The following is a 27,984-nucleotide window of genomic DNA, read 5'->3' as shown; positions in this document are numbered from 1 at the left end:
TGCAATGTGTGCACATGATCTTTCTGTCTGCAAAGGAAAGGGCCCTGAGCATAACTATACAATATGCAGCTTCTAGCACATCTAGTATCGTTGTTCTGTTTACATTTGGTATTCTTGTGAACTGTCCTGATGAGTGCAAGGTGAAAAGCTTTGACATTGCATCTTTTTTCAGCAATGCCCAATCCTACATAATGCCTTTAATATAGTGAACCATCACAAGACTCTTAGCAGAGTCAGAGGACAAAAATGCAACTATAAATCCTTCTATTATCACCACCACCTGTTTAAAAATGTCCTAAGGCAGGCAGGCCAGATTTCTCAAATCATACCACGAAAAGCCCTTGCAGCCTGAATACCCAGGCCAGTTTTAAATACAGGAAAGTCTCCTTACAGGTGTTTCCATTTGAAGGAGTATCTCTGATGAAAAGGCTAACACTCAAAACTAACATTTAAGAGGCATTCAGATGAGCACTTGAAACACCAGAGCATTCAAGGCTATGGATCCAGCCTAGAAAATGGCATTACAATAGATAGGTATTGATGACCAGCATAGGCACGATGGGCCAAAGTGCCTTTTTTTGTTCTGTAAAACTCTCTGATTCTAAAACATTAACCTACTGTTTTTGTGAGATGATGCTGACTGACAAGAATATTTCTGAATATCTGTTTAATTTTCTATTCAGTATTAGACATCAAGTCAACTAGTTTCAAACATCTAACAGAAGAACGGGAGAAATTAATGCGTGGTCAATTATCACACATTTAGATCTAATTAGTAATGGAGAGGGATAGGTGCGTGCAACAGGGCAAGGTTTACAATTGGGGGAAGGGGAAATACGATGTTGTCAGACAAGAATTGAAATGCATAAGTTGGGAACATAGGCTGTCAGGGAAGGACACAAGTGAAATGTGGAACTTGTTCAAGGAACAGGTACTACGTGTCCTTGATATGTATGTCCCTGTCAGGCAGGGAAGAGATGGTCGAGTGAGGGAACCATGGTTGACAAGAGAGGTTGAATGTCTTGTTAAGAGGAAAAAGGAGACTTATGTAAGGCTGAGGAAACTAGGTTCAGACAGGGCGTTGGAGGGATACAAGATAGCCAGGAGGGAACTGAAGAAAGGGATTAGGAGAGCTAAGAGAGGGCATGAACAATCTTTGGCGGGTAGGATCAAGAAAAACCCCAAGGCCTTTTACACATATGTGAGAAATATGAGAATGACTAGAGCGAGGGTAGGTCCGATCAAGGACAGTAGCGGGAGATTGTGTATTGAGTCTGAAGAGATAGGAGAGGTCTTGAACGAGTACTTTTCTTCTGTATTTACAAATGAGAGGGGCCATATTCTTGGAGAGGACAGTGTGAAACAGACTGGTAAGCTCGAGGAAATACTTGTTAGGAAGGAAGATGTGTTGGGCATTTTGAAAAACTTGAGGATAGACAAGTCCCCCGGGCCTGACGGGATATATCCAAGGATTCTATGGGAAGCAAGAGATGAAATTGCAGAGCCGTTGGCAATGATCTTTTCGTCCTCACTGTCAACAGGGGTGGTACCAGGGGATTGGAGAGTAGCGAATGTCGTGCCCCTGTTCAAAAAGGGGAATAGGGATAACCCTGGGAATTACAGGCCAGTTAGTCTTACTTCGGTGGTAGGCAAAGTCATGGAAAGGGTACTGAAGGATAGGATTTCTGAGCATCTGGAAAGACACTGCTTGATAAGGGATAGTCAGCACGGATTTGTGAGGGGTAGGTCTTGCCTTACAAGTCTTATTGCATTCTTTGAGGAGGTGACCAAGCATGTGGATGAAGGTAAAGCAGTGGATGTAGTGTACATGGATTTTAGTAAGGCATTTGATAAGGTTCCCCATGGTAGGCTTCTGCAGAAAGTAAGGAGGCATGGGATAGTGGGAAATATGGCCAGTTGGATAACAAACTGGCTGACCGATAGAAGTCAGAGAGTGGTGGTGGATGGCAAATATTCAGCCTGGATCCCAGTTACCAGTGGCATACCGCAGGGATCAGTTCTGGGTCCTCTGCTGTTTGTGATTTTCATTAATGACTTGTATGAGGGAGTTGAAGGGTGGGTCAGTAAATTTGCAGACGATACGAAGATTGGTGGAGTTGTGGATAGTGAGGAGGGCTGTTGTCGGCTGCAAAGAGACATAGATAGGATGCAGAGCTGGGCTGAGAAGTGGCAGATGGAGTTTAACCCTGAAAAGTGTGAGGTTGTCCATTTTGGAAGGACAATTATGAATGCGGAATACAGGGTTAACGGTAGAGTTCTTGGCAATGTGGAGGAGCAGAGAGATCTTGGGGTCTATGTTCATACATCTTTGAAAGTTGCCACTCAAGGGGATAGAGCCGTGAAGAAGGCCTATGGTGTGCTAGCGTTCATTAATAGAGGGATTGAATTTAAGAGCCGTGAGGTGATGATGCAGCTGTACAAAACTTTGGTAAGGCCACATTTGGAGTACTGTGTACACTTCTGGTCGCCTCATTTTAGGAAGGATGTGGAAGCTTTGGAAAAGGTGCAAAGGAGATTTACCAGGATGTTGCCTGGAATGGAGAGTAGATCTTACGAGGAAAGGTTGAGGGTGCTAGGCCTTTTCTCATTAGAACGGAGAAGGATGAGGGGCGACTTGATAGAGGTTTACAAGATGATCAGGGGAATAGATAGACAGTCAGAGACTTTTTCCCCGGGTGGAACAAAGCATTACAAGGGGACATAAATTTAAGGTGAATGGTGGAAGATATAGGGGGGATGTCAGAGGTAGGTTCTTTACCCAGAGAGTAGTGGGGGCATGGAATGCACTGCCTGTGGAAGTAGTTGAGTCGGAAACATTAGGGACCTTCAAGCAGCTATTGGATAGATACATGGATTACGGTAAAATGATATAGTGTGGATTTATTTGTTCTTAAGGGCAGCACGGTAGCATTGTGGATAGCACAATTGCTTCACAGCTCCAGGGTCCCAGGTTCGATTCCGGCTTGGGTCACTGTCTGTGCGGAGTCTGCACATCCTCCCCGTGTCTGCGTGGGTTTCCTCCGGGTGCTCCGGTTTCCTCCCACAGGCCAAAGATGTGCAGGTTAGGTGGATTGGCCATGATAAATTGCCCTTAGTGTCCAAAATTGCCGTTAGTGTTGGGTGGAGGTGTTGACTTTGGGTAGGGTGCTCTTTCCAAGAGCCGGTGCAGACTCAATGGGCCGAATGGTCTCCTTCTGCACTGTAAATTCAATGATAATCTATGATTAATCTAGGACAAAGGTTCGGCACAATATCGTGGGCCGAAGGACCTGTTCTGTGCTGTATTTTTTCTATGTTTCTATGTTCTAATTGTTAGTAGAATTGGTACTCAATAAACTAATGCACAAGTTCCAATTCAGAGAACACTAGAGAACAAGAATTTGAATCATGCTCCTGACATTTGGCCTTGATATGGTTTTACCTCTTTCCATTGATTCAAGCAGGGCCTGTCCCACCTGCATTACTTCCTTCGATTGTCTCTCTTTTTCAGCCTTTTCTTTTTCCAGAACCTATAGTCACCAAATTATTCAATAAATTCAAGGTCACTGTTCAAAATATCACTAATTTATTGTATAAATATTCAAATCACTTCACTATTTAATTGTTACACTCTTATAATGGTCTACTAATACATTTTACAATGATCTAGATCTTTCAGTCAGTAGCAGAATAGGAACATACACAATTGAACACAATTAAAACTGCCCACTTACCTTTTGATGCTGGAGCCTTTAGATTTTACAGGCCCATCTCCGGTTTGAATCCAGTGACAAGAGTAGTGAGGAGACTCGTGGTGAAGCAGCTCAAGCAAAGCTATGTCCCTTTTTCCATCATGAACTGTAGGCACGCACTTAAACACTGGCTTCACTTCAGTTCATTAACTTGCAAAGTTTTTAAATGGACACCTCACCCCCCACGCCCCCCCCCCCCCACACCGCAGTTTCCCCCCCCACCCGACAATGTTCTCCTCCCTCACTATCATGGCGCAGCCAATCCCCTCACTGACTCTGCAGATTCCCCCTCAGCCCTTGGCAATGTTCACCTCCCCCTCACTGACAAGGCACAGTTCCTCTCCCCTCACTGACATGGCACAACCACCCCCCCTCCCCCCCCCCCCCCCCCCCGCCCCGCCGCTCCCCCCCAACTGCATTGCCTCACCCCTCACTGACAATGTTCACCTCCTCCCTCAGTGACGCCACACAGATTTGCCCTCATCGCTTGCCAATGCTCACCTCCCCCTTCACTAACACTGCAGCCTCCCTCCCCCTCACGGTCACTGCACAGTCCCTGCACAGCCCACCACGCCTCCCCCTTCACCATACGGCCTCCCCCCTCACTGACACCGCGCGGCCTCCCCATCACTGACACTGCATGGCCAGAACCCTCACCGACACTGCACGGCCCCAACCCTCACCGACAACGCACGGCCTCAATCCTCACCGACAACACAAGGCCTCTCCCTCACCGACACCGCACGGGCTTCCCCGTCAGATACCACGCTGCCTCCCTCTCACCAACGCTGCATGGCCCCAACCCTCACCGACAACGCACGTCCTCAACCCTCACTGACAACACACTTCCTCAACCCTCACCGACACCGCACGGCCTCTTCCCCGCCGCCCCCCCTCCTCACAGACACCTCGCGGCCTCAACCCTCCCCGACACCGCACTGTCTCAAGCCTCACCGGTACCGCGCGGCCTCAACCCTCACCGACACCGCACGGCCTCTTCCCCGCCGCCCCCCCCCCCACACCTCACAGACACCTCGCGGCCTCAACCCTCCCCGACAACGCACGTCCTCAACCCTCACTGACAACACACTTCCTCAACCCTCACCGACACCGCACGGCCTCTTCCCCGCCGCCCCCCCTCCTCACAGACACCTCGCGGCCTCAACCCTCCCCGACACCGCACTGTCTCAAGCCTCACCGGTACCGCGCGGCCTCAACCCTCACCGACACCGCACGGCCTCTTCCCCGCCGCCCCCCCCCCCACACCTCACAGACACCTCGCGGCCTCAACCCTCCCCGACACCGCACGGTCTCAAGCCTCACCGGTACCGCGCGGCCTCAACCCTCACCGACACCGCACGGCCTCTCCTCCCCCCCCCCTCACTGACACCGCACGGCCTCCCACCGCCCCCCCCCCCCCCCCCCCCCCCCCCCGCCCCACACCGCACGGTCTCAAGCCTCACCAACAACACACGGCCTCCCCCCTCACTGACAGCGCGTGGTTGCCCACTCACTGACACCACGTGGTCTTCCCTCAGTCACATTGCACAGCCTCCGCCTCACCAACACCGCACAGCCTCCTCCCTCACTGACACCGCGCGGCCTCCCCCCTCACTGACACCGCGTGGCCTCCCCCCCCTCACTGACACTGCACAGCCTTCCCCTTCACTGACACTGATGTGGAGATGCCGGCGTTGGACTGGGGTGAGCACAGTAAGAAGTCTTGCAACACCAAGTTAAAGTCTAACAGGATTGTTTTGAATCACTAGCTTTCGGAGCGCTGCTCCTTCCTCGGATCACTGGCACTGCACAGCTTCTCCTCACCCAACAATACTCACAACCCACCTACACCAACAATACACCCCCTCCTCACCCCCAACAGTACCCAGTGCTCTGCTGTCCTCCCAACAACTTTCTCTCCAAGTCCACAAATGTGCAGGTTAGGTGGATTGGCTGTGCTAACTTGCCCCTTAGGGGAATTGTAGGTATTGGGTGGGGGATTGGGCATAGATAGGGTGGTCTTTCAAATGGTCGGTGTGGACTTGATATGCCGAATGGCCTCCTCCTGCACTGTTGGGATTCTAAGATTCTACACCCCCCCCCCACCCCCCCAATCTCACCACTCAACTCACCCCTGACAATATTCAGCACCACCCTTTACCCCAACAATGCTCATTCCCACTTCCTGAAAATACATACTATTCTGACATTAACAAGACCAGAGAATACAGAGAAGGGGTGTGGGAGGGTGGGGTGAACATTGTCGAGAAGGGGCAGTGAGCATTGCCGAGAGGTGGGTGGTGAACACTGTCAGAAAGGGGATGGCTAGCATTGTCGGAAAGTGGGATGAACATTGTCGGGAGAGGCAGTGCTGAGGATTGCCATGGTGTTGGATTCCATTGACAGTCCAGCTTGTCTACATAGAGCTACGTTCCTGAAGGCGATATATACCCACGAGGAAAAGGTCTGACTAAACCCTTGTAAAAAAAAAAAAAGCTAACTATAGGGCAAACAGTCCAAGTCTGTGTGGGTTCTGGTCATCTCGTCCCAGTATCATTGACAGTCACAGAGCAGTGCGGGTTGGGTTTAAACTTACCACATAACAAAATAAAATAAAAAATAATAGCATATTGTCACAAGTAGACTTCAATGAAGTTACTGTGAAAAGGCCCTAGTTGCCACATTCGGTGCCTGTTCGGGGAGGCTGGTATGGGAATTGAACCCGCGCTGCTGCCTTGTTCTGCATTGCAGGCCAGCTATTTAGCCCAGTGTGCTAAACCAGGCCCTTATACCTACTGCAGTTGTGCGCATGTTGGGACTTGCTCATGATCCCCAGGCACCTAGCAGCTTAGATTGAGTCATTTGCTGCTCCGAATATCAGAAGATACAAGCCAATATCTTTATTCGTTAAATATTGGTAGCAACCATAATAGAGCATAAAAACCTGAACATTTCACATTTTATGACAAGACAATGTTTCTGATAAAATGCTGACCATCATGGCATACAAAGCTTTATTGAAGCCACCAGCAGCATTTATTGACCTAGGTCAAATAGACAAACTCCTCTTCATTCACAGGGGGCTGTTACTCTTCTTGAGGCTAACAATACCATCCATCAACACTGGAAGGAACGTTTTCAACAACTCCTCAAGTGCAAATCCACAGTGGCAGCAGATACGTTCCAGGTTATCCTCCAGTACCATTTGGTAGAATCCGAGGGATAGAATCAATGGGAGAAATACAACAAGCAATGAAAGGGATGAAAAACAACAAAGCCTGTGGCACTGAGGTTTTCCATCTGAGGTCTTCAAAGCTGGTGGGCTTTTCTTTACATCAAGACCCCATGCACACATCCTATGGATTTGGGTGGAAAAAGAAAACCCAATGCCGAATCCACACACCCCTCTGACGGAAAAAATATCAGGAATGCAGCAATTGTAACTATCCTCAAGAAAGGAGATAAATCATGCTGTGTAAATTATTGAGGTATTTCCCTCTTGTCTATAGTAGAAAAAATCCTGACATGCATTCTCCTAAATAGCCTGCTTCTTACGGCTGAGGAAATCATTCCAGAGACACAGTATGGCTTTAGACTATCCAGATAAATCCAAGAAAAATGTTGAGAGCAACACCAGGAACTCATCTAAAAGCAAAATATTGCAGATGCTGGAAATCTGAAATAAAAACAGAATATGCTGGATAAATGCTGCCCGACCTGCTGAGTTTATACAACATCTGTGGAGAGAAACAGAGTTACTGTTTTGGGTTTAAATGACCATCCTACAAATTATAGAAGGGTCATTTAGACCCAAATCTTTGGGCGCGATTTAATTAAATGGATGCTTTTGTGAGGGCCACGAAGAATCCAGCAGGAGTTGAAGGATAGAAAGAAATAACATTTATTTACAATAACATATATATACAACAGCAGCAGCAATTCCTTTGCTGCTCACTCCTCTCTAGCTGGCTCCAAACTGGCCAGCTTTATTTATGCAGGGAATCTGCTAATGATTTCTCCGCCCCCCTCATTGGGGAAGCTCATACTCCCAAAGGATTGTGGGATTGCCATTAGTCTCCAGCCAGTGGTAAACAGGCAGGTTATAACAGATGCAAAGTCCCATAGTGAGCGCGTTTAGCCGCATGTTTCCCGGCAGCGCCGAGAAACACAGCACTATTAAATGTCACTCGGGTTAGATAAGGGGCCTCAGCGGGGAATGAGCGGCCAAGGCCACACATCGCCCCATTTTCTGCATTGAGGAGCTCCACTCGCCGAACTCCCCACTATAGCGAGAGATCAGGATGCCATTTTTTAAATAGTATCCCAATCTCTGGAGCCCCGGATGTGACCCCTGATCTCTTGTTTTTTCCCTACTCTTGCAGTGAATGTTTCTGGATTTCTCCAGCATCAGCCGCTTCAGGAGATACTGCCACGGTAGGCCCACCGTTGCTTCACTCAAAGCCTGTAGTCTGGAGAGACAGGGAGTCTGCCTCATCCGCAGTATTAATTGTCTCACTTGACTATCCTTAAAATCCAAATTATCAATTAACAGACCAAATAGTTTCCATTTTATATTTTGCTCCAAAAACAAGTCTTTGGAATTGCAACCTTACCTTCATCTTTTCCTTCATACCAGAAATATCTTTCTGCTTCCGAAAGTCATTGAACATCATGGCTTGAATTTCACACTTGGATTTATCAGTCCAATTCAGGAGCTCACGAGCATCCGCATCAAATCTAGTAATAAGGATTAAATAATGGTGCATTGGTCCAACCATTACATGACATTGGACAAAATTCATTATCAGAGGTCTGACACCCCTAACACACCTGGTACATTCTTTATATGTTCGGAAAAGGTGTACCATTATAGTGAAATTCATGCATTTTCAAATTCCTCCACTGAGGGAAAGGGCGCGGGGCAAACAGGGTAATAAGTCAGCCAGTACTCTGAAGTATGTGCATCAATGTTGGGTCATCACAAGGTTTGGCTTTGATGATAGTTAATTATCCTGATGCTCAATTCTAGACTGCAAAAGAAAGTGCACCCAGGTGCCTGACAGATGGCTGGGAGTTCCTCTGGGATGATGTCCCAACTTGACTTCATGGAAGTGGAGGTTGGGGCAGTATGAGCAAATGGTTACTGTAATATCCTGAAAGACGGGGGTCGTGACGGTCGCCTGTCGGCGGGCGACCACCAGATGGATATTATAGTTACACTCGATGGAAAAGGCTTTCAGTCATCTTTAATTAGATGTATATGGCATTCATGCCTTTATTTTCCCCTGGCATCTTATGTAGCTTTTTTTCTTAATGTGGTTGTTGTTCTTATGTAGTCAACATTTTAGTAAGATCCTATATTCTTTTACAAAATATGCTTCCTAAATTTCGGACGTTTTACCAACTTTTAGTAATTTAAGGTTAAATCCTTGGGTAATCTCTAACAAACTGACTGCTCAAAAACACAAAATACTGGAGATGAAAAAAAATTCAGTCAGCATCTATGAAGAAAGACGGCTAATCCTTCATTAACAATTAAATCTGAAATAACTCTAGTATTTTTAGATGATAATTTTGTTGATTTTGTTTCAGATCTTCTTGGTTCTTTCAAAAACTTTTGATTTATCAAAAATGTATTCCTTCCAGAGTTTTAACATTTTTTCTTAAAATTTAATTTTTCCTGGAGTATCCTATACTTGCCTATATTTCTTGCACATGGAAAACAGGAAAAAACATGGAATTAAAAAATTTCACTTTACTTTTTCTTGGATTCCACATCCATGTGGAGTTGTCTCTTCTTGGGTGGTGGGGGAGGAACCAATTCTTGTTGCTGAACTGAATGCTCTGTGGTCATTTCCACGACTTCCATGGGCCTAACATGAGTTATTCCCAACTCAGAGAATGCCCTAGATACCTGTGCAGGGTTGGGGGACAGTGGGGGTGATAGAAGAACAAGAAATGCATATTTAAAGTGGAATGTTTTCTACGGCACTATTTCCCACTGTACTTTTACACGCAATACATGCCCAACATCAAGAATTCACTGGCAAAAATCCCTAATGTGAACTTAAATTCCCCTTACCCTCATGACAAAACTCAGTAACACATTATTGCTAACAGACCCCCTTAACATGCCATACTGGTTTTTATTCCTCTTACACAGAAACATTCAGACTATCATTTTTGCAAATTATCCCTAATCCTGGCTTAACATTGCAAATTCCCACATACCTTGCAAATAACATCTACAACTATCTTTTAAAACAGCATGAAGGAAAATGATTTCTGTTTCAACACTTCAAACACAAACTGTTCAACCATTGTTATACATTGCAGACTTACTCCAGCTCAACTCCCAAATCATACTTGAAAATGTCTGAGTGAAATGTAACGGGGATCAATCTACGGCTAATTCAAGATTAGAACTGACAGGGAGCAGGTTTCAAGAACTGTCAGAGATCTGGGAACTGATCAACTGCCAATCATCACCTATTTGAAAAGGGAGAGGAAATAACTGCTAAAAACAATGACAGCAAAAATATAACAATAGTGCCTTGTAATATGGGCTAGATCTTAAAAAGACACTCTTAGAAACAGGCCAGCATTGTAAACTAACAAACCTCTCAGGCTCAGAAGGCTAGGGTTATTCAGTTTACCAACTGCCTGCCTTCCACTGCACCACACAACAATGGCCATGTAAATACATTTTAAGAAAATCGAGCTTCAGAGCAGTAGGTCTCAACTTCACTGTCCTGGCTGCCCCACTTTATTTCCGACCCCTCGTTTATCAAAAGTCCATCTAACCCTGCCTTGAATAGATTTCAACCAGAGAGCCTCCACTGCTTTCTGTGGAAAATAATTCCACATACTAACAACCTTATGAAATAAAAAAAAAACTCTTTGCACTGCTGTCTTAAGTGGTAGATCTCTTATTTTTAAAAACTGGGTCCCCTAATTCTACTCTGTCCCACAAGTGGAAACATCCTCTCAGTACCTACCCTGTCAAGACCCCTCAGGAGATTATATGGTTCAATAAATCAGCTCTCATTCATCTAAACTCCAGTGAGTAGAGACCCAACCTGTTTAACATTTTTTCATAAGCCCCTCATCGCAAGAATGAGTCGAGTGAACATTCACCGAATTGCTTCAAATGCACATTTTTGTTTCAAATATGGAGCCAAAACTGTGCACAGTATTCCTGATGTTGGTCTTACCAAGGCCCTGTACAGCTGCAGTAAAATTTCCTTGCTTTGATATTACATTCCCTTGCAATAATTGACAATATTCCATTTGCCTTTCTAATCACTTTCTGGAGCTGCATACAAACTGTTTGTGATTCATGTACCAGGACACCCAAATCCCTCTGTATCACCAAGTTCTACAATATTCCTCAATTTAAATAGTACATGGCTTTTCAATTCTACGTGCCAAAGTGGACAATTCGCATTTTCTCACAACATACTCCATCTTCCAAACTTTTGTCCACTCACAATCTTTATTATATTATTTTACAGGATGTGGGTGTTACTGGCTAGGTCAGCATTTATTGCCCATCCCTAGCTGCCCTTGAGAAGGTTGTAGTGAGTCACCTTGATGAACTACTGTATTCCATGTGGTGTGGGTCTATATTCCTTTGCAGACTCTCTACAAGAAAATCTACAAGGGAGATGAGAAGCATATTTTTCACTCACTGTAATTGAAAAATTAAGCTAATTCCATAAATAACCATAGTAAATCCAGCAATAGGTCATTCACCACACAGCAAACATGTAGTTTGTAAATATTTCACAACAGCTGACTTGGAAAGGACCTAGTTTAACTTCTGTACACAAGTAGTTTTGTTTTATTTAATCGGAACCGACAGCCCTATACCACCACGCTTACTAATCTTCACATACTAACATTCATTTCAGATTCAGTAGCAAGTGAACTACCTTCTTCCAAGAGAAGTCTCAGAAAGTGTTTGGTACCTACTGTACTGCTTGCGCTTTCTGTTTTTGATACGTGGAATAATTAAACAATTGAGTTTGGTGCTGTTCATACCCGTTTGGAGTAATCTTCCAGCTGCTGAACTAAATTGTTCCATCTTTGTGATAGCTCTTCCGTATTGCTTTTAATTTTTTTTGATGAATTACTGTTGTTGAGCAATTTCATTAACGCTTGGCCAAGTTCACCCAGATGGTCCAACGTTGGACGTTTCTTTTCCAGGTCTTCCTTCAGAATCTGACAGAACATGTATAATAATCAATGCCTCCTTTTAGAATAAAGTGTTATATATAAGTTTGCTGTATATTTTTTTGTATTTGATTTACCTCAGAACAACATAAAGATGAGATTAAATCCAAGACTACAATAGGCATATTTACAGTGCTTTAAAATATATCAGCAATCACAGGATTTCTATACACATTTTCACAACTCTAGTTTATTTGGTCTTTCTGGAAATCTGTTCACTTTCAAGAAGCTACACCCAGGCTTAATCAATCAAGGAAAATAAACATAGACCAGTCAACAGACTAAGATAACCAAACACAGGTCAATTAAATCACTGAACACTAATAAGGTTTGGCAGTTATGCTTCTAAATCATTAGGTAACAGAATTTATTATGAAAGCATAAAATTCAAAATTATTAGTCACTCGTGTGATGATCAGTAGACTATCATCTGTATATAATACAAATAGTTCATCATCACTGTAAATTCTATGATCTGCATGTGTATTATAAGTTATGTTTTACTGATTGTAGTTCTACTATCCGACCAGCAGGTGGGACAAGTACGGAGTCCCAGGATCTGAGATGCACCATGTGTTGCTTCAGAAGGTGTTTGTCAGGAGTCGATAGCTCCTACAAAGTAGCTCTGTTGTATCCAAGTGTAAGTTAGTGATAGACGTTACTCCCAAATGTATTCCTCTTAGACATTTTAGCTATCCGTTAATGTAGTGTTAGTAATAAATAGCTTTGTTTATAAAACAAAGTCTAATGTTCTTTGTTCACATCAGTGCAATCAATGAATATTACAACTCGCTAACAGAATTAAACAACAGACTGTTCCACTACTGCTGCTTTTCTCATCAAAGATTAGCATTAATTAAATTGTTGCTCATTATTTTGAAGTTTTATTCTTTTAAAATACAAGTTAATCTCCTGCTTTTCTCTTTTCTGCCTCCAAATGGGTAATTCCAATGAGGCCTTTACATTCAATAGGTCAGCAGAAAAGCAACCAAATCTGTGCTTCTTTACAAGCAGCACCCAATTCACACAAAAAACACTGCAACACATTACATTGTGACTCTGAAAAATATACATAGAATCTTACAATTTGGTTACAGTACAGAAGGTGGTTATTCGGTCCATCTCGTCTGCCAGCAACCTGTAAAGACATCTCAGCTAGTCCCATCAGGCCCAACATTTCCCTGCAGCCCTGAAAATATTTCCTCCAGATAATTATCCAATTCCCTTTTTAAAAGCCACAAACGACTTTGCCTTCACCACAGTATCAGGTAGTGCATTACCAATCCTACCTTCATTCTGCATGGAAACATTTTACCTCATGTCACCATTAGTTCTTTTGCCATTCACCTTAAATCAGTGTGCCCCAGGCTGTCGGCCCTGCACCACTGAAAAGGTTTCTCCCCCATCTATTCTGTCTAAACTCATGACTTTGAATACCTTTAATCTCTGCTGAGAAGAACAACCAAGCTTCTCCCTATCTGAGAAACTGGAATACCTCATCCCTAGAACCATTCTCTTTAATCCTTTCTGCACCCTTTCTAATGTATTCATATTGCTCATGAAGTATGGTTCCCAGATTTGAACACAATACTTCAGTTAAGGCTAAACCAGTGTTTTATAAAGTTTCACCATAGCTTCTTTGATTTTGCAGTCTGTGTCTATATTTATATAGCCCAGGGTGCCATATGCCTTATTAACCATTTTCTCAACCTTCTTTGCCACCTTCAACAATTTGTGCATCTCTACCTCCAAGTCCCTCTGCTTCTGCATCTCCTTCAGATTGTATTCTTAATTTTACATTGCCTCTCCTCATTCTTCCTACTAAATCTATCACTTCAAACTTCTTTGCATTAAATTTCAACTGCCAAATTTCCACCCATCCCACCAGTCTATGGTCCTCTGGACCATCCTCACAGTTCACTATACTTCCAAGTTTCTTTAGTAAAGGCAACGGAGTCAGTCGAGTAAAAGGTACTTCACAACAGAAACGTATATACACAGACACACAGGACCCGGTTAGGCTTCACTGGTCCTTTCTCTTTGGAGACACGTTCTAGTCAGGCCGACCTTATGTACATCAATCCCCGCCCCATGGTTAATGGGGGTGTGCATAATCCTCGAGCCAATCGGGGACTATAATCAACCCTGTCCCATGTGCCCCATGCGGGATACTACATACGTCATCTACAAATTTTGAAATGGTGCCCTGTACACCGAAGTTTAGCTCATTAACATAGATCAAGAATAACAGTGGACCGAGTATCAAACTCTGGGAACTCATTATATATCTTCAGTGGACCGAGTATCAAACTCTGGGAACTCATTATATATCTTCTGCTAGTCTCAAAAACAATCTTTGTTTCCTGTCGCTCGGTCAACTTCATATCCATGCAGCCACTGCCCCTTTTATTTCATGGGCTTTAACTTTGCTGACAAACCTATGCGACACTTTATGAAATGCCTTTTGAAATTTTAAGTATACCACATAAACTGCATTACCCTTATCAATGCTCTGTTACCTTATCAAAAAAACTCAAAACAAGTTAATTAAGCATGATTTGCATTGAACAAATCCACGCTGACTTTCCTTAATTAATCCAAATTTGTCCAAGTGACTGTTGGTTCTGTCCAGGATTATAATTTCTAAAAGCTTTCAATCCAGTAGGTTGATTCTCTTTGAGTGAGGGTACATTTCCACTGAAATGATCCACAAAAGCAGATGTAATACATTAATTTTATCCTGGACAGTAAATAGTCTTTCTCCTCACAAAAAAAAGCTTTCCCACCACTGCGGTTAAATTAACTGTCATGTACTTGCTGGGTTTATGCACATCAGTCCCCCATGTAGAAGTCCCTAATCTTTCATCTGGTATCACTTGCTGGGTTTATGTTACCCCTTTTTTGAACAAGAGTGTAAATTTTTCAATTCTTCAGTTGTTTGCCACAGCCTGTGTCTCAAGGAAGATTATGGCAAGTAAATGTCAGAGCTCCTGTCCATTCGGTAGCTCCAGTCTCTCCATCAGCTCCTCCAGGGAGCTCTGCAATTTCCACCTTTACTTACCTCAGTCTCTGTGCATGTACCTAATCCGGCCAGAAGACCCAAGTTTAAATTCAGCCAGCCTTTCTAAAACCACTTCTTTATCAAAGTTTCACACATTCAAAATCTCCACCATCTCCTTTTTCACTTTGAGCAACTGAGTGAACTTTCTCTGGACTGCCTCCAATGACATTATATCTTTCCTTAGATAAGGGGACCAAAACTGTTCACAGTATTCCAGGTGTGGTTTAACTAGTGCCTTGTACAGCTTTAACAGGACTTACCAATTTTTATACTCCATTCCCTTTTAAATAAAAGCCAACATTTCATTTGCCTTCCCAATTACCTGCTGAACTCGCATGCTAACTTTTGTGATATATGCCCACAGCCACACAAATCGCTGTGCTGCAGTTTTCTGCAGTCTTTCTCCATTTAAATAATATTCAGCTCCTTTATTCTACCTATCAAAATGCATAACTTCACATTTTTCTAAATTATATTCCAATTATATGCCAAGTTTTTGCCGACTCACCAAACATGTCTATATCCCTCTGTAGACTCTTATGTGTCATTCTCACCATTCTCTGCATTCCCTTCCCTCGTCCAAGTCATTGATATATAGTTGTAAATAATTGTGGCCCCAGCACGGATCCCTGTGGCACTCCTCTAGATACAGGTTGCCATCCTGAAAATGCCCCATTTATCCCAACTCTGTCTTCTACCAGACGAGCGAATAGGGACTTCTACATGGGGCACTGATGTGCAACCCCGGAGGAGCTGACGGAGAGACTGGAGCTACCGAACGGACAGGAGCTCCGACATTTACAAATTAAAACCTTTCTCCACAAGGAGATGACGAGGTACCCTAGGGCCCCGAGAGACACAATGCTGGGGGAACTGTTGGAGGTGGACGGTATGGGGAAGTGGAACTGTGTAGACATTTACGGATGACTGTTAGAAAGAGCAAGAAGAGAGCGGCACTTGGCATTCGTGAGAGTTAGCATTCGTGCCTGCGGCGCTGAGGACCTGGGTTCGAATCCCGGCTCTGGGTCACTGTCTGTGTGGAGTTTGCACATTCTCCCCGTGTTTGCGTGGGTTTCACCCCCACAACCCAAAGATGTGCAGGTTAGGTGGATTGGCCACGCTAAATTGCCCCTTAATTGAAAAAAATAATAATTGGGCACTCTAAAAAAATTTTTTTTAATGTAATTTACACTTCAAATTAAAAAAAAAGTGCAAGGATACCACTAGACAGAGCAAGACAGAAATGGGAGGAAGAACTAGGTACAGAGGTAGAGTGGGGGCTCTGAAGCAAAGCACTGAGCAGGGTCAACTCCACCTCCTCCTGCGCAAGGCTATGCCTCATGCCGTTCAAAGTGGTGCACAGAGAGGACCTAACCAGAGCCCAAATAAACAGGTTCTTCCCAGAGGTGGAAGACAAGTGTGAACGGTGCCAGGAAGGCCCAGCCAACCACACCCATATGTTCTGGCCTGCCCCAGACTTGGCAGGTTCTGGACAGCCTTCTTCAAGGCGATGGTCCAAGGTTGTGGTGTTGAGGGTGGAGCTGTGCACGAGAGTGGTAGTCGTCAGGGTTTCGGAACAGCCAGAACTTCATACAGGGAGAGAACCGACTCCCTTGTTTTGCTTCCCTAATTACACACCAAAGAATCCAGTTTGGCTGATGATTAGCAGCATCAGCCACAGTTGCGGACTGGCTGGCAGGCCTGTCGCAATTTCTGCATCTGGAGATCAAATACACTATCCGAGGGTTGGACGAGGGCTTCCACAAAGTGTGGGGGCTATTCATCAGCCTGTTCTAAGACCTGTTCGAGGTCACATGCGGATAGGAAGGGAGGGGCAGTGACGGCAGACAGGACCACACAGAGCAGATAGGACCGGGGGGTGGGGGGCAGCAGGGGAGGAACCGAGAGAAACATCAGATGAGGACGCAGAAAAAGACCAAGGAAGGGGCCAGAGCAGCCCCTCCAACAAAGCCATGGGGGCAACAGTAACAATTCCAAAATGAAAGAGGGCCAACAGCATCTACAACAGAAGAAAGGATCCAAGATGGAGGCCCAAACAGCAAAAAGGGAGAGGAACGGGAGGAAGCCAATGAAAGGGGAATATGTAAATTGTACATACGAACCGTCTTGCTCACCTATTTTATAGTGTACAGATGTAAAAATGCAATAAAAATATTTTAAAATAAGATTACAAAAAGGACAGGATTTGGGGGGGTTAGTAGGATAGGGTCATGGGGGTTATTTCCAATGTTTGACTTTTGTAAATAGTGTCTGGTCTACACAGACTTGTTTATTTTGTATTGTATAAAATGAAAAACCTGAATAAAAACATTTTTTGACAAAGAATTCTAATAAATTTGTCAAGCCTGCATGTTGCCCAAGTCTTACTGCATATGAACACAGACTGCATCAGTACCTGAAGAGTCACAAATGGTGCACAATGTTGTGCAATCATCAGCAGACATCAGTACTTCTGACCTTATGATGGAGGGAAGGTCATTGATGAAGCAGCTGGATTGAGATGACTGACCTCCAACAACCACAACCATCTTCCTTTGTGCCAGGTATGACTCCAACCAACGGAAAGTTTTTCTCAATTCCCACTGACTTCAGTTTTGCCACGATTCTTTGATGCCACTCTCAGTCAAGTGCTGCCTTGATGTCAAGAGAAGTCATTCTCGCCTCACTTTGATAAAGACAGATGCAAAGCACTCACTTAGCAGCACACTCAACAACTCTTTGCCTTCAAGAGTAGATGGTCTTTCTGGTTCGTAATTGGCTCCACCCCTCCTTTACCTCATCTTTTACTGTTTACATGCCTGTAGGAGACTTCAGGGTCCCTTTTACATTATCTGCCAGTCATTTCTCATACTTCCTCTTTGCTCCCCATTTATTTTTCCACTTCCCCTTCGAACTTTCTTTATTCAGCCCGATTCTCATTTGCAATATCAATTGGACATCTGTCATATGCCTCCTTTTTTCTGCTTCACCTTCCTCTCTATTTCTTTCTACTTTTCACCTTTGTGGGAAGATATCTCAACTGTTCCCTAACCATCTCCTCTTTAAAGGTAGCCCATTGTTCTGTTACAGTTTTAGCTGGTAATCCTTCATTCCAATTACCTGAGCCAGATCTATTCTCAAATGAAATTGGCCCAGTCCCTATTAATCATTTTTACTGTGGATTGTTCCTTATCCTTTTCAACACAAACTGGAGGAACAGCATCTCATCTTCCGGTTAGGCACGCTCCAGCCTTCCAGTTTCAACATTGAATTCAACAACTTCAGATGATTAGCTCTACCCCACCTCGACCCCATTGTTTTCATTCTATTTTATTGTCTCCTCATGCTTGATATTAAAGCGAGGGAATGGCGAAGCAAAGGTGACCGAAACCCTTATGACAGATATCACAGCTCAGGCTCATCAGGCAGGAAACTGTCAAGATTATCACACATTTTACCACCCACACTGTAGGGCATTAATGCACCACCAAGTTCCCTATGGTTAGCTGGCCTTACTTTCACCACTGGCCAGTTGCCTAAAAAGGTCTCTTCCTTCACATTCTGGTTCATATCTCTACAAACGAATTGCACCTCGAGTTCAACAAACTGTTCAAAAGCAACACAGATGGCCAGTCATGAAAAGCACGAATAAAGCAACCAACATAATCAATTTTAGACAAATCTCAATGGGAAACCACAGAATCAACTTCCCTACTCACATAGAACACAATATCAAATACGAACAGACATGCCATGGCAGAAGATCCTTTGGTGCTTTTACCTCACCACTGGCAGTACTCCCAATATCAATGGCTGCATCCATGACATGGCTTTAAATGACAGAGTGTAATTTCCTCTGTTTGGAAGGAAGCGACTTCCTGCGTGCATATCACAAGACTCAAAATTAATATTCCCAATCAAAATCAATCACGATGTTTACATGATTTATTTAGGTCACGGCTTGTGCAATGCAAAGTCATACAGGTATCAGACAGGCCGGGTGCAAGTCTCCATTTTCAAGATGACCTTAACTGGTCTAATTTAAGAGAATGAGCATAATACAATGTAAATCAGAGACAGTGATGTCAAAGTATTCAGTGATTTCTTATTCAGCACTGCTTCTCAGTACTCCAGCCTGTTTTGCCATTTGATACAAATGTGCTTTTAATACTAGTTCTGTTGATATAACCATACATTCAACGGAATGCACTGTGCCTCTGTAATGTTGCAGTCACTTCTACAGTTCAATCAGACATTTGGAAAGTCCATGCACTCCATGCAACAATAAAATCCAACTTTGGCGAGGGGGTATGTGTAAGGGTGAGGGGATGTATTGAAAGGTACCTAGAGATTAATGATGATGGAGAGGTCCAGGTGGGAGTGGTCTGGGAGGCGCTGAAGGCGGTGGTTAGAGGGGAGCTGATCTCCATAAGGGCCCATAAGGGGAAACAAGAGGGTAAAGAAAGGGAGAGATTGTTGAGGGAGATTCTGAGGGTGGATAGGCAATATGCGGAGGCTCCAGATGAAGGGCTATACAGGGAAAGACAGAGATTGCACACGGACTTTGACTTGTTGACCACGGGTAAGGCGGAGGCACAATGGAGGAAGGCACAGGGAGTGCAGTATGAATATGGAGAGAAGGCGAGCCGGCTGCTGGCCCAACAACTTAGGAAGAGGGAGGCGGCAAGAGAGATCGGAGGGGTTAGAGACGAGGAGGAAAAGATGGAACGGGGAGTGGAGAGGGTGAACGGGGTGCTTAAGGTATTTTACGAGGCGCTATATAAGGCTCAACCCCCGGAAGGGAAAGAGGGAATGATGCGTTTCATAGACCAGCTGGAGTTCCCGAAGGTTGAGGAACAGGAGATGACAGGACTGGGAGCGCAGATTGAGGTGGAGGTGGTGGTAAAAGGAATTGGGAACATGCAGGCAGGGAAGGCCCCGGGACCGGATGGGTTCCCGGTGGAGTTCTATAGGAAATACGTGGACCTGCTGGCCCCACTTCTGACGAGAACCTTTAATGAGGCTAGGGAAAGGGGGACACTACCCCCGACGATGTCGGAGGCGACGATATCGCTGATCCTGAAAAGAGACAAAGACCCGCTGCGGTGCGGGTCATACAGGCCTATTTCCCTCTTGAACATAGATGCCAAGCTTTTGGCCAAGGTGATGGCGACGAGGATAGAGGACTGTGTCCCTGGGGTGGTGCATGATGATCAAACGGGGTTTGTTAAAGGGAGGCAATTGAATGCTAATATACGGAGACTGCTGGGGGTGATGATGATGCCCCCACCGGAGGGGGGAGGCGGAGATAGTGGTGGCGATGGATGCAGAGAAAGCATTTGATAGAGTGGAGTGGGACTACCTGTGGGAAGTACTGAGGAGATTTGGATTTGGAGAGGGGCTCATTAGATGGGTGCAGCTCCTGTACAGGGCCCCGGTGGCAAGTGTGATTACAAATAGGCAACGATCTGACCACTTCCGACTATATAGGGGTACAAGACAGGGATGTCCCCTGTCCCCGTTACTGTTTGCGTTGGCAATTGAGCCATTGGCCATAGCGCTGAGGGGCTCTAGGAAGTGGAGGGGGGGGACTTAGAGGAGGAGAAGAGCATCGGGTGTCATTATACGCGGATGATTTGTTGTTGTATGTCGCGGACCCAGTGGAGGGGATGCCTGAGATAATGCAGACACCAAGGGAGTTTGGAGAATTTTCAGGATATAAATTGAATACGGGGAAGAGTGAACTGTTTGTGATGCACCCCGGGGAACAGGGCAGGGGAATAGACGATTTACCGTTGAGGAGGGTAACAAGGGATTTCCGGTATTTAGGGATCCAGGTGGCCAGGAACTGGGGAACCTTGCATAAGCTTAACTTGGCACGACTGATAGAGCAGATGGAAGAGGACTTTAGGAGGTGGGACATGGCGCCCCTGTCATTGGCGGGGCAGGGTGCAGGCGGTTAAAATGGTGGCCCTTCCGAGGTTTCTTTTTGTGTTCCAGTGCCTCCCTGTACTGATTACAAAGGCCTTTTTTAAGAAGGTGGACAAGAGTATTATGAGCTTTGTGTGGGCTGGAAAGACCCCAAGAGTAAAGAGGGGGTTCCTGCAGCGCAGTAGGGACAGAGTGGGACTGGCACTGCCGAGTCTAAGTGATTATTATTGGGCCGCCAACGTGTCAATGATATGTAAGTGGATGAGGGAAGGGGAAGGAGCGGCGTGGAAAAGACTGGAGATGGCGTCCTGTAGGGGAACTAGCCTAAAAGCACTAGCGACGGCGCCGTTGCCGTTCTCCCCGAAAATATACACCACAAACCCAGTGTTGGTGGCAACTCTGAAAATTTGGGGGCAGTGGAGACGACATAAGGGAGTGATGGGTGCCTCAGTGTGGCCCTCGATAAGGAACAACCACAGGTTCGTCCCGGGAAGGATAGACAGGGGATTTCAATCTTGGCAGCGAGCAGGAATTGCGAAATTGAAGGACTTGTTCTTAGACGGGACGTTCGCGAGTCTGGGAGCACTGACAGAAAAATATGGGCTGCCACCTGGGAATGCATTTCGCTATATGCAAGTGAGGGCATTTGTGAGGCAACAGGTGAGGGAATTTCCACAGCTCCCGGCGCAAGAGATCCAGGACAGAGTGATTTCGGGGGCATGGGTGGGTGATGGCAGGGTGTCAGATATAGGCATGAGAAATGAGAGACGAGGGGGAGACGATGGTAGAGGAGCTGAAGGGAAAATGGGAGGAGGAGCTGGGGGAAGAGATTGAGGAGGGGCTGTGGGCAGATGCCCTAAGTAGGGTAAACTCTTCGTCCTCGTGTGCCAGGCTCAGCCTGATACAATTCAAGGTTCTACACAGGGCGCATATGACTGGGGCAAGGCTGAGTAGATTTTTTGGAGTGGAGGATAGGTGCAGGAGATGCGTGGGAAGCCCGACGAACCACATCCACATGTTCTGGTCATGTCCGGTATTGCATGGGTTCTGGGTGGGTGTGGCAAAAGTGATTTCAAAGGTGGTGGGGGTCCGGGTCGAACCAGGCTGGGGGTTGGCTATATTTGGGGTTGCAGATGAGCCGGGAGTGCAGGAGGCGAGAGAGGCCGATGTTTTGGCCTTTGCGTCCCTAGTAGCCCGGCGAAGGATTCTACTTATGTGGAAAGAAGCTAAACCCCCGGGCGTGGAGGCATGGATAAACGACATGGCAGGGTTCATAAAATTGGAGCGGATAAAGTACGCACTAAGAGGTTCGGCTCAAGGGTTCACGTCGACTATCTCACAGAGCGATAAGGGAAAATAGGAAAGGTAGCAGCAGCAACCGGGGGGGGGGGGACGACTCATTTGGGTCCTCAGGGGTTTTGTGTGTGTGTTTATATATTAGTTATTTATATTAGATTTTACGAAGTTACTATTTTAGTTACTATTTCTGTTGTTTCTTATTTTGTTGTTGGCAGTTGCCATTAGTTAGTATATTATTTATTTTAAAAACGATCAATGTATATATTATTACAAAGTTGTAAAATGGGAAATTTTTGTTTTTGGTTGATCGAAAAACTTTAATAAAATATATATATTTTTTTAAATCCAACTTTGGAGATAAATACAGTTGCCAGTAATTTTACCACCAGCAAGTGGCCATTTTTCATGAAAATCTCAAGAAAGTGGTTTGCTGCGTGGAGGGTGGGTGCGTTGTCAGGCACTGAACACAATTCGGTCTTCCCCCAATCTGCACACATGTTGAGTTCCCTGGAGAACTCATATGCACAGCACCCAGGAACTGATTCTTTTATCCCATCACTAGTACAAATCCACAAAGGAAACTTTAGCACTGCTTCCATCACTCCAACCATATCGGAGAACTGAAACTAGCTGCTTCCAACAAAGAACAAAGAAAGGTACAGTACAGGAACAGGCCCTTCGGCCCTCCAAGTCTGTGCCGACCATGCTGCTCATCTAAACTAAAATCTTCTGCACTTCCGGGGTCCGTATCCCTCTATTCCCATCCTATTCATGTATTTGTTAAGATGCCCCTTAAACGTCACTATCGTCCCTGCTTCCACCACCTCCTCCGGCAGTGAGTTCCAGGCACCCACTACCCTCTGTGTAAAAAAAAAACTTCCCTGAAAACTTAAGGCCCACTTACTGCCAATCTGCGGATATTCACTCCACTCTCACTCTGATCCTTGAAGCTGCTGGTTCGCACCTCAGTAAGAGCATCTTCCTTTGCAGTCAGCCAAGCGTCAAGCAGTAGCTGTAAAAGGAAGTTAGGCAAAATTCTTTTTAAAAAGATTTTCCCCATCATCCCTTCTAAATACTAAGAAATTATCACATCCTCAAGTCAGTGTTATTACTGAATAAACAGGTACGTTTTTGTTTTTTTAATGTAATTCAATTGTCTGCATCTTCACCCACCTGGTCTTCTGACAGTCGCTGCCACTTCACAAAAACATCCTGGAGCTGACGCCATCGTTCTTCAGTCCAACGGCAAACTGCTGCCCAGCGCTCACCAAGTGACTACAGGAAGTAAAAAGAAAAATTTACATTGGACAGGTTCAGCAAATTTACCAGTGAGTAGCTGAGCTATACAGACTAGGGACACAACTCACGTCCAGGAAGAACTGGCTGAAACAATTGACAGGCCTATGATAAGTGTAGGTTGCATCTCAGAAGTCTGGGAACATATGGACTAAGGGGATTAGGAACAGGATTTGGCCACTCGGCCCCTTGAGCTTGCTCTGCCATTCAATAATATCATGGCTGTGACTGTAACCACCCGTCTACCCCTGATAACCTTTCACCCCCTTGCTTATCAAGAATCTATTTAACTCTGCCTTAAAAATATTCAAATATCCTACTTCCACTATCTATTGAGGAAGGGAGTTCCCAAGGCTCACTGCACTCAGAAAGAAACTCTCTGCATCCGAGTCTTAAATGGGCACCGTTTATTTTTAAACAGTGACCCGCTAGGTTCTAGATTCTCCCACAAGAGGAAACATCCTCTCCGCATTCACCATGTCACGACCCCTCAGGATCTCAAATGTTTCAATCAAGTCACCTCTTACTCTGCTAAACTCCAGTGGATACAAGCCTAGCCTGTTCTACATTTCCTCATTAGACAACCTGTCCATTGCTGGTATTAAGTCCAGTAAACCTCTCTGAATTGCTTCTGACATAGTTATATCCTTCTTTAAAAGAAGAGACCAATACTGTCCATGATGTTCCACATGTGGTCTCACCAGTGCTCTGTACAACTCAAGCACAGTAAGGTTTGTTTCTAATCACTAGCTTTTGAAGCGCAGCTCCTTCAACAGGGGAATTTCCTCAGGAGATTCACCTGAGGAAAGAGCTGTGCTCCGAAAGCTAGTGATTTGAAACAAACCAGTTGGACTTTAACCTGATATTGTAAGACTTCTTACTGTGCCCACCTCAGTCCAACGTCGGCATCTCCACATCACAACTGAAGCATAACCTTCCTATGTTTATAGTCAATTCCCCTTGGAATAAATGATAACATTCTATTAGTTTATTACTTTCCTATCCACCTTTGCATCATCAGCAAATTTAGCAACCATAACTTTGGTCCCTTCATCCATGTCATTTATGCAGGTATAAATTATAAAAAGCTGAGGCCCCAGCCATGATCCCGTGGCACACCACTCATTACATCCTGCCAAACAGAAAAAGACCAATTTATGTCTACTCTCCATTTCCTGTTAGCTAGCCAATATTCTATCATTGCCAATATGTTAACCCTTACAGAATGAGCTTCTATTTTCCACAATAAACTTTGATGTGGCATCTTCTCAAATGGCTTCTGGAAATCTAAGTACCTTTCGTCCACTCATTCCCCTTTATCCACAGCACATGCCACTCCTTCAAAGAATTCCAACAAATTGGTTGAACATGATTTTAATTTCACAAAACAATCCTGACTCTGCCTGATTGCCTTGAATTTATCTAAGTTCCCAGACATACGATCTGTAATAATAGTTCTAACATTTCCCCCATGACCGATGTTACGCAAACTGTCCTACAGTTTCCTGCTTTCAGTCACCATCCATTTTGAATAAAGAAGTACATTTGGTACCTATGGAAACTTTGCCGAATCTAGGGAATTTTGGAAAATTAAAACTAACTCAACAACCATCTCACTAGCCACTTCTTTTAAGGCCCTTTTCAAGGGTGGAATACTTTCTTTGACACAGACCTAGTTTTTTTGAAAAATATCCCACTGGCCTCTCTATTCCTGCATTGTCATCTTGTAGTTGCACTGCCCCTACTTCAGGTCACTGGCATCTATGGCCATTTTAAATAGTCTGGAAAGGTCCAAGGCGGCCAGCACCACTTCGTCCACTAACATGGCCGTCAATCTCTCAAACTCTACTTGGCATTCTGTGAGCCACAGAGTTTTCATTTGTTTCTGAAACATGTCCAACATGCAATGTATTTCCATCTCTAACATTGCTAGGCTGGTAAGTCAGCACCTAGAAGAAGTCAGTTACCTGCAGTTGGTCCTCCAGTGCAGCTGTAGCACTCTCACCACTGTTCTCATCCACTACCACTACCATGTGGGTCAGAGAGTTCACCTTCACCTGCTCTGTCTCCAAGTCACTTTGCAATAGCTGAGAAAGAATGCAACATATCAGCAGCTCAAATATATTAACATAAAAGCACGTCAGTTCTACAAGAACAGGTCTGTTCCAAGTTCATCATAACATTCAAATCTCATGTAGGTATTAACTACAAAACATAAGCGCAATTCTCAGTACCATGATACCAAGTGGAGGCCTTGAAGAGATCCTTAAACTCTGAATAACTGATTCAAAGAGGGCATTGTCTCCAAGCAAACCTGTGATTCCTGTGGCACACGGTAGCACAGTGTTTAGCACTATTGCTTCACAGCGCCAGGGACCCGGGTTCGATTCCCAGGTTGGGTCACTATCTGTACGGAGACTGCACGTACCCCCATGTCTGCGTGGGTTACCTCCGGGTGCTCCAGTTTCTTCCCATAAGTCCCGAAAGACGTGCTTGTTAGGTGAATTGGACATTCTGAATTCTCCATGTACCCGAACAGGCGCCGGAGTGTGGCGACTAGGGGATTTTCACAGCAACTTCATTGCAGTGTTAATGTAAGCCTACTTATGACACTAATAAAGATTATTATTAAATAAGACCATTTTTCGCCCAAGTAATGATTTAATATTTTCAATTTACCTGATGTTTTCTTTAAAAATCTAACAAACGTAGCTAAATTGCACCTTTAGGATAAATTGCACCTTTACAAATGGTATGCAGGATCAACAGGCATTTGGTCATGTCACAGATACAGTGAGATGCAGCGAGAGGCACAACCAACGTTGTGTCTCCAGCTGATGTGGTGCAGCACAGCCAGTATAAGGCAACAGTCTTGGTGCTTTACTTTCATTTTTAACAATACATTTGTCAACATCTAAAAATGTCATAACTTTGATAGAAACCACAAAGAGAAACTGAACCAACTGCATCTAACCTTGGAGTCCCAGGGCTTCAAGTCATATTTCAAGACTCCGCTCCACGTTAATGACTCTACCACTGTGAGAAGTGTGAAAGGCTAAGAAAAGATCTAGGAGCCCAAACCAAAGAGAAAATGCTGGAAAATCTCAGAAGCTCTGGCAGCATCCGTAGAGAGAGAAAAGAGCTAACGTTTCGAGTCCAGATGACCCTTTTGTCAAAGCTTTGATTCTCCCTACAGCTGTTGCCAGACCTGCTGAGATTTTCCAGCATTATCTCTTTGGTTTCAGATTCCAGCATCCACAGAAATTTGCTTTTATCTAGGAACCCAAAACTGGCATGGAAGAGACACACGACCCTGCTCCCATGCCCACATGTCTGTCCTTCACCTGCTGCAATGTTCCAGTGAAGCTCAACACAAACTGGAGGAACAACATCTCGCCTTCCGGTTAGGCACGTTACAGCCTTCTGGTCTCAACATCAAATTCAACAACTTCCCCCACCTCAACCCATTTGTTTTCATCCCATTTCATTTTAACTGTTTTTTACCATATCTTTCTCTCGTCTCTTTTAAAAATATATATTGACCGCCCCCCCCCCCCCACACATCTTATCCACCTTTCGTTATCCTTTCTCCCTTTTGCTCCCCCCTTCCCCTCCCCCACATCTACATCTGTCACAGTTTACCCTCTGATGTTAGTTTCTCTGCAGTTTGACTTTTCACACCTTTTGTTCTCTCTGGGGACTGCCATTAGCTCTCTTTTCCCTTGCTTTCTGTGGCTATTAGCACCCCGTTTTCCAGGGTTTCTGTGGCTATGACTCATCTTTCATTCTCACTCCACAGTATAAATATTTCCCACTTTCTCTGTCTTTAGTTTTGACAAAGGGTCGCCTGGACTCGAAACGTTAGCTCTTTTCTCTTCCTACAGATGCTGCCAGACCTGCTGAGAGTTTCCAGCACTTTCTTTTCGGTTGCACTTACTTTATGTTCGTCAATCTGCTGTTTAAGGGACTCCAACTCATCTCCTGTAGACTGTGCTTCCAGCTTTTGAATACGCTCTTCTGTCCGAGTCAGCCAATCTGACAGCTGCTGCAACTGCTGCTGCTGCAGGTCCATTAGCACTTCGTGAAGTCTGAAACATTTTGGAATTAGTCAGAAAACATGCCATTTTTAAAGTGGCTAAACACCCTTGTGGGGCTGTTGGTTAGTGGTGGTTAGGAGTCTCTCAGGGAATTAAGGGATATGAGGTGCAGAAGGGAAAATGGAATTGTAGCCTAAGATCAGCCATGGTCACACTGAAGGAGGCCCGACTGACCATATGGTCTACTCTTGCTCTGATATCTTCTGTTTTTGAATATAAAAAATCTCACCACGACCTTGTTGGCAATGCAGCAGCTGTACCCAAGTTACATCTAGTTATGTGGGGAGACTGGTGAAGTAGAGCAAAAGAGATG

General features: G+C 44.7%; 1 protein-coding gene across 5 annotated transcripts in view; it reads right to left on the bottom strand.

Moving 5' to 3' along the window:
* The window catches only part of utrn (utrophin), a 770,758-nt gene that overhangs the window by 530,118 nt on the left and 212,656 nt on the right, over nt 1–27,984 (bottom strand). For all 5 annotated transcript variants that reach the window (XM_072507465.1, XM_072507476.1, XM_072507484.1 and 2 more), the window contains exons 12-19: nt 27,512–27,662; nt 25,542–25,661; nt 23,452–23,553; nt 23,183–23,290; nt 11,796–11,975; nt 9,512–9,666; nt 8,366–8,489; nt 3,443–3,530 (exon numbers count right to left, since the gene is read on the bottom strand). In XM_072507465.1, the coding sequence (XP_072363566.1) occupies nt 3,443–3,530; nt 8,366–8,489; nt 9,512–9,666; nt 11,796–11,975; nt 23,183–23,290; nt 23,452–23,553; nt 25,542–25,661; nt 27,512–27,662 (1,028 nt within the window). The remainder of the gene's footprint in view (nt 1–3,442; nt 3,531–8,365; nt 8,490–9,511; nt 9,667–11,795; nt 11,976–23,182; nt 23,291–23,451; nt 23,554–25,541; nt 25,662–27,511; nt 27,663–27,984) is intronic.

This window comes from Scyliorhinus torazame, chromosome 1 (genome assembly GCF_047496885.1).
Source record: "Scyliorhinus torazame isolate Kashiwa2021f chromosome 1, sScyTor2.1, whole genome shotgun sequence".
In the NCBI taxonomy this organism is placed as follows: Eukaryota; Metazoa; Chordata; class Chondrichthyes; order Carcharhiniformes; family Scyliorhinidae; genus Scyliorhinus; species Scyliorhinus torazame.
This window is presented reverse-complemented; position numbering and strand designations above follow the sequence as displayed.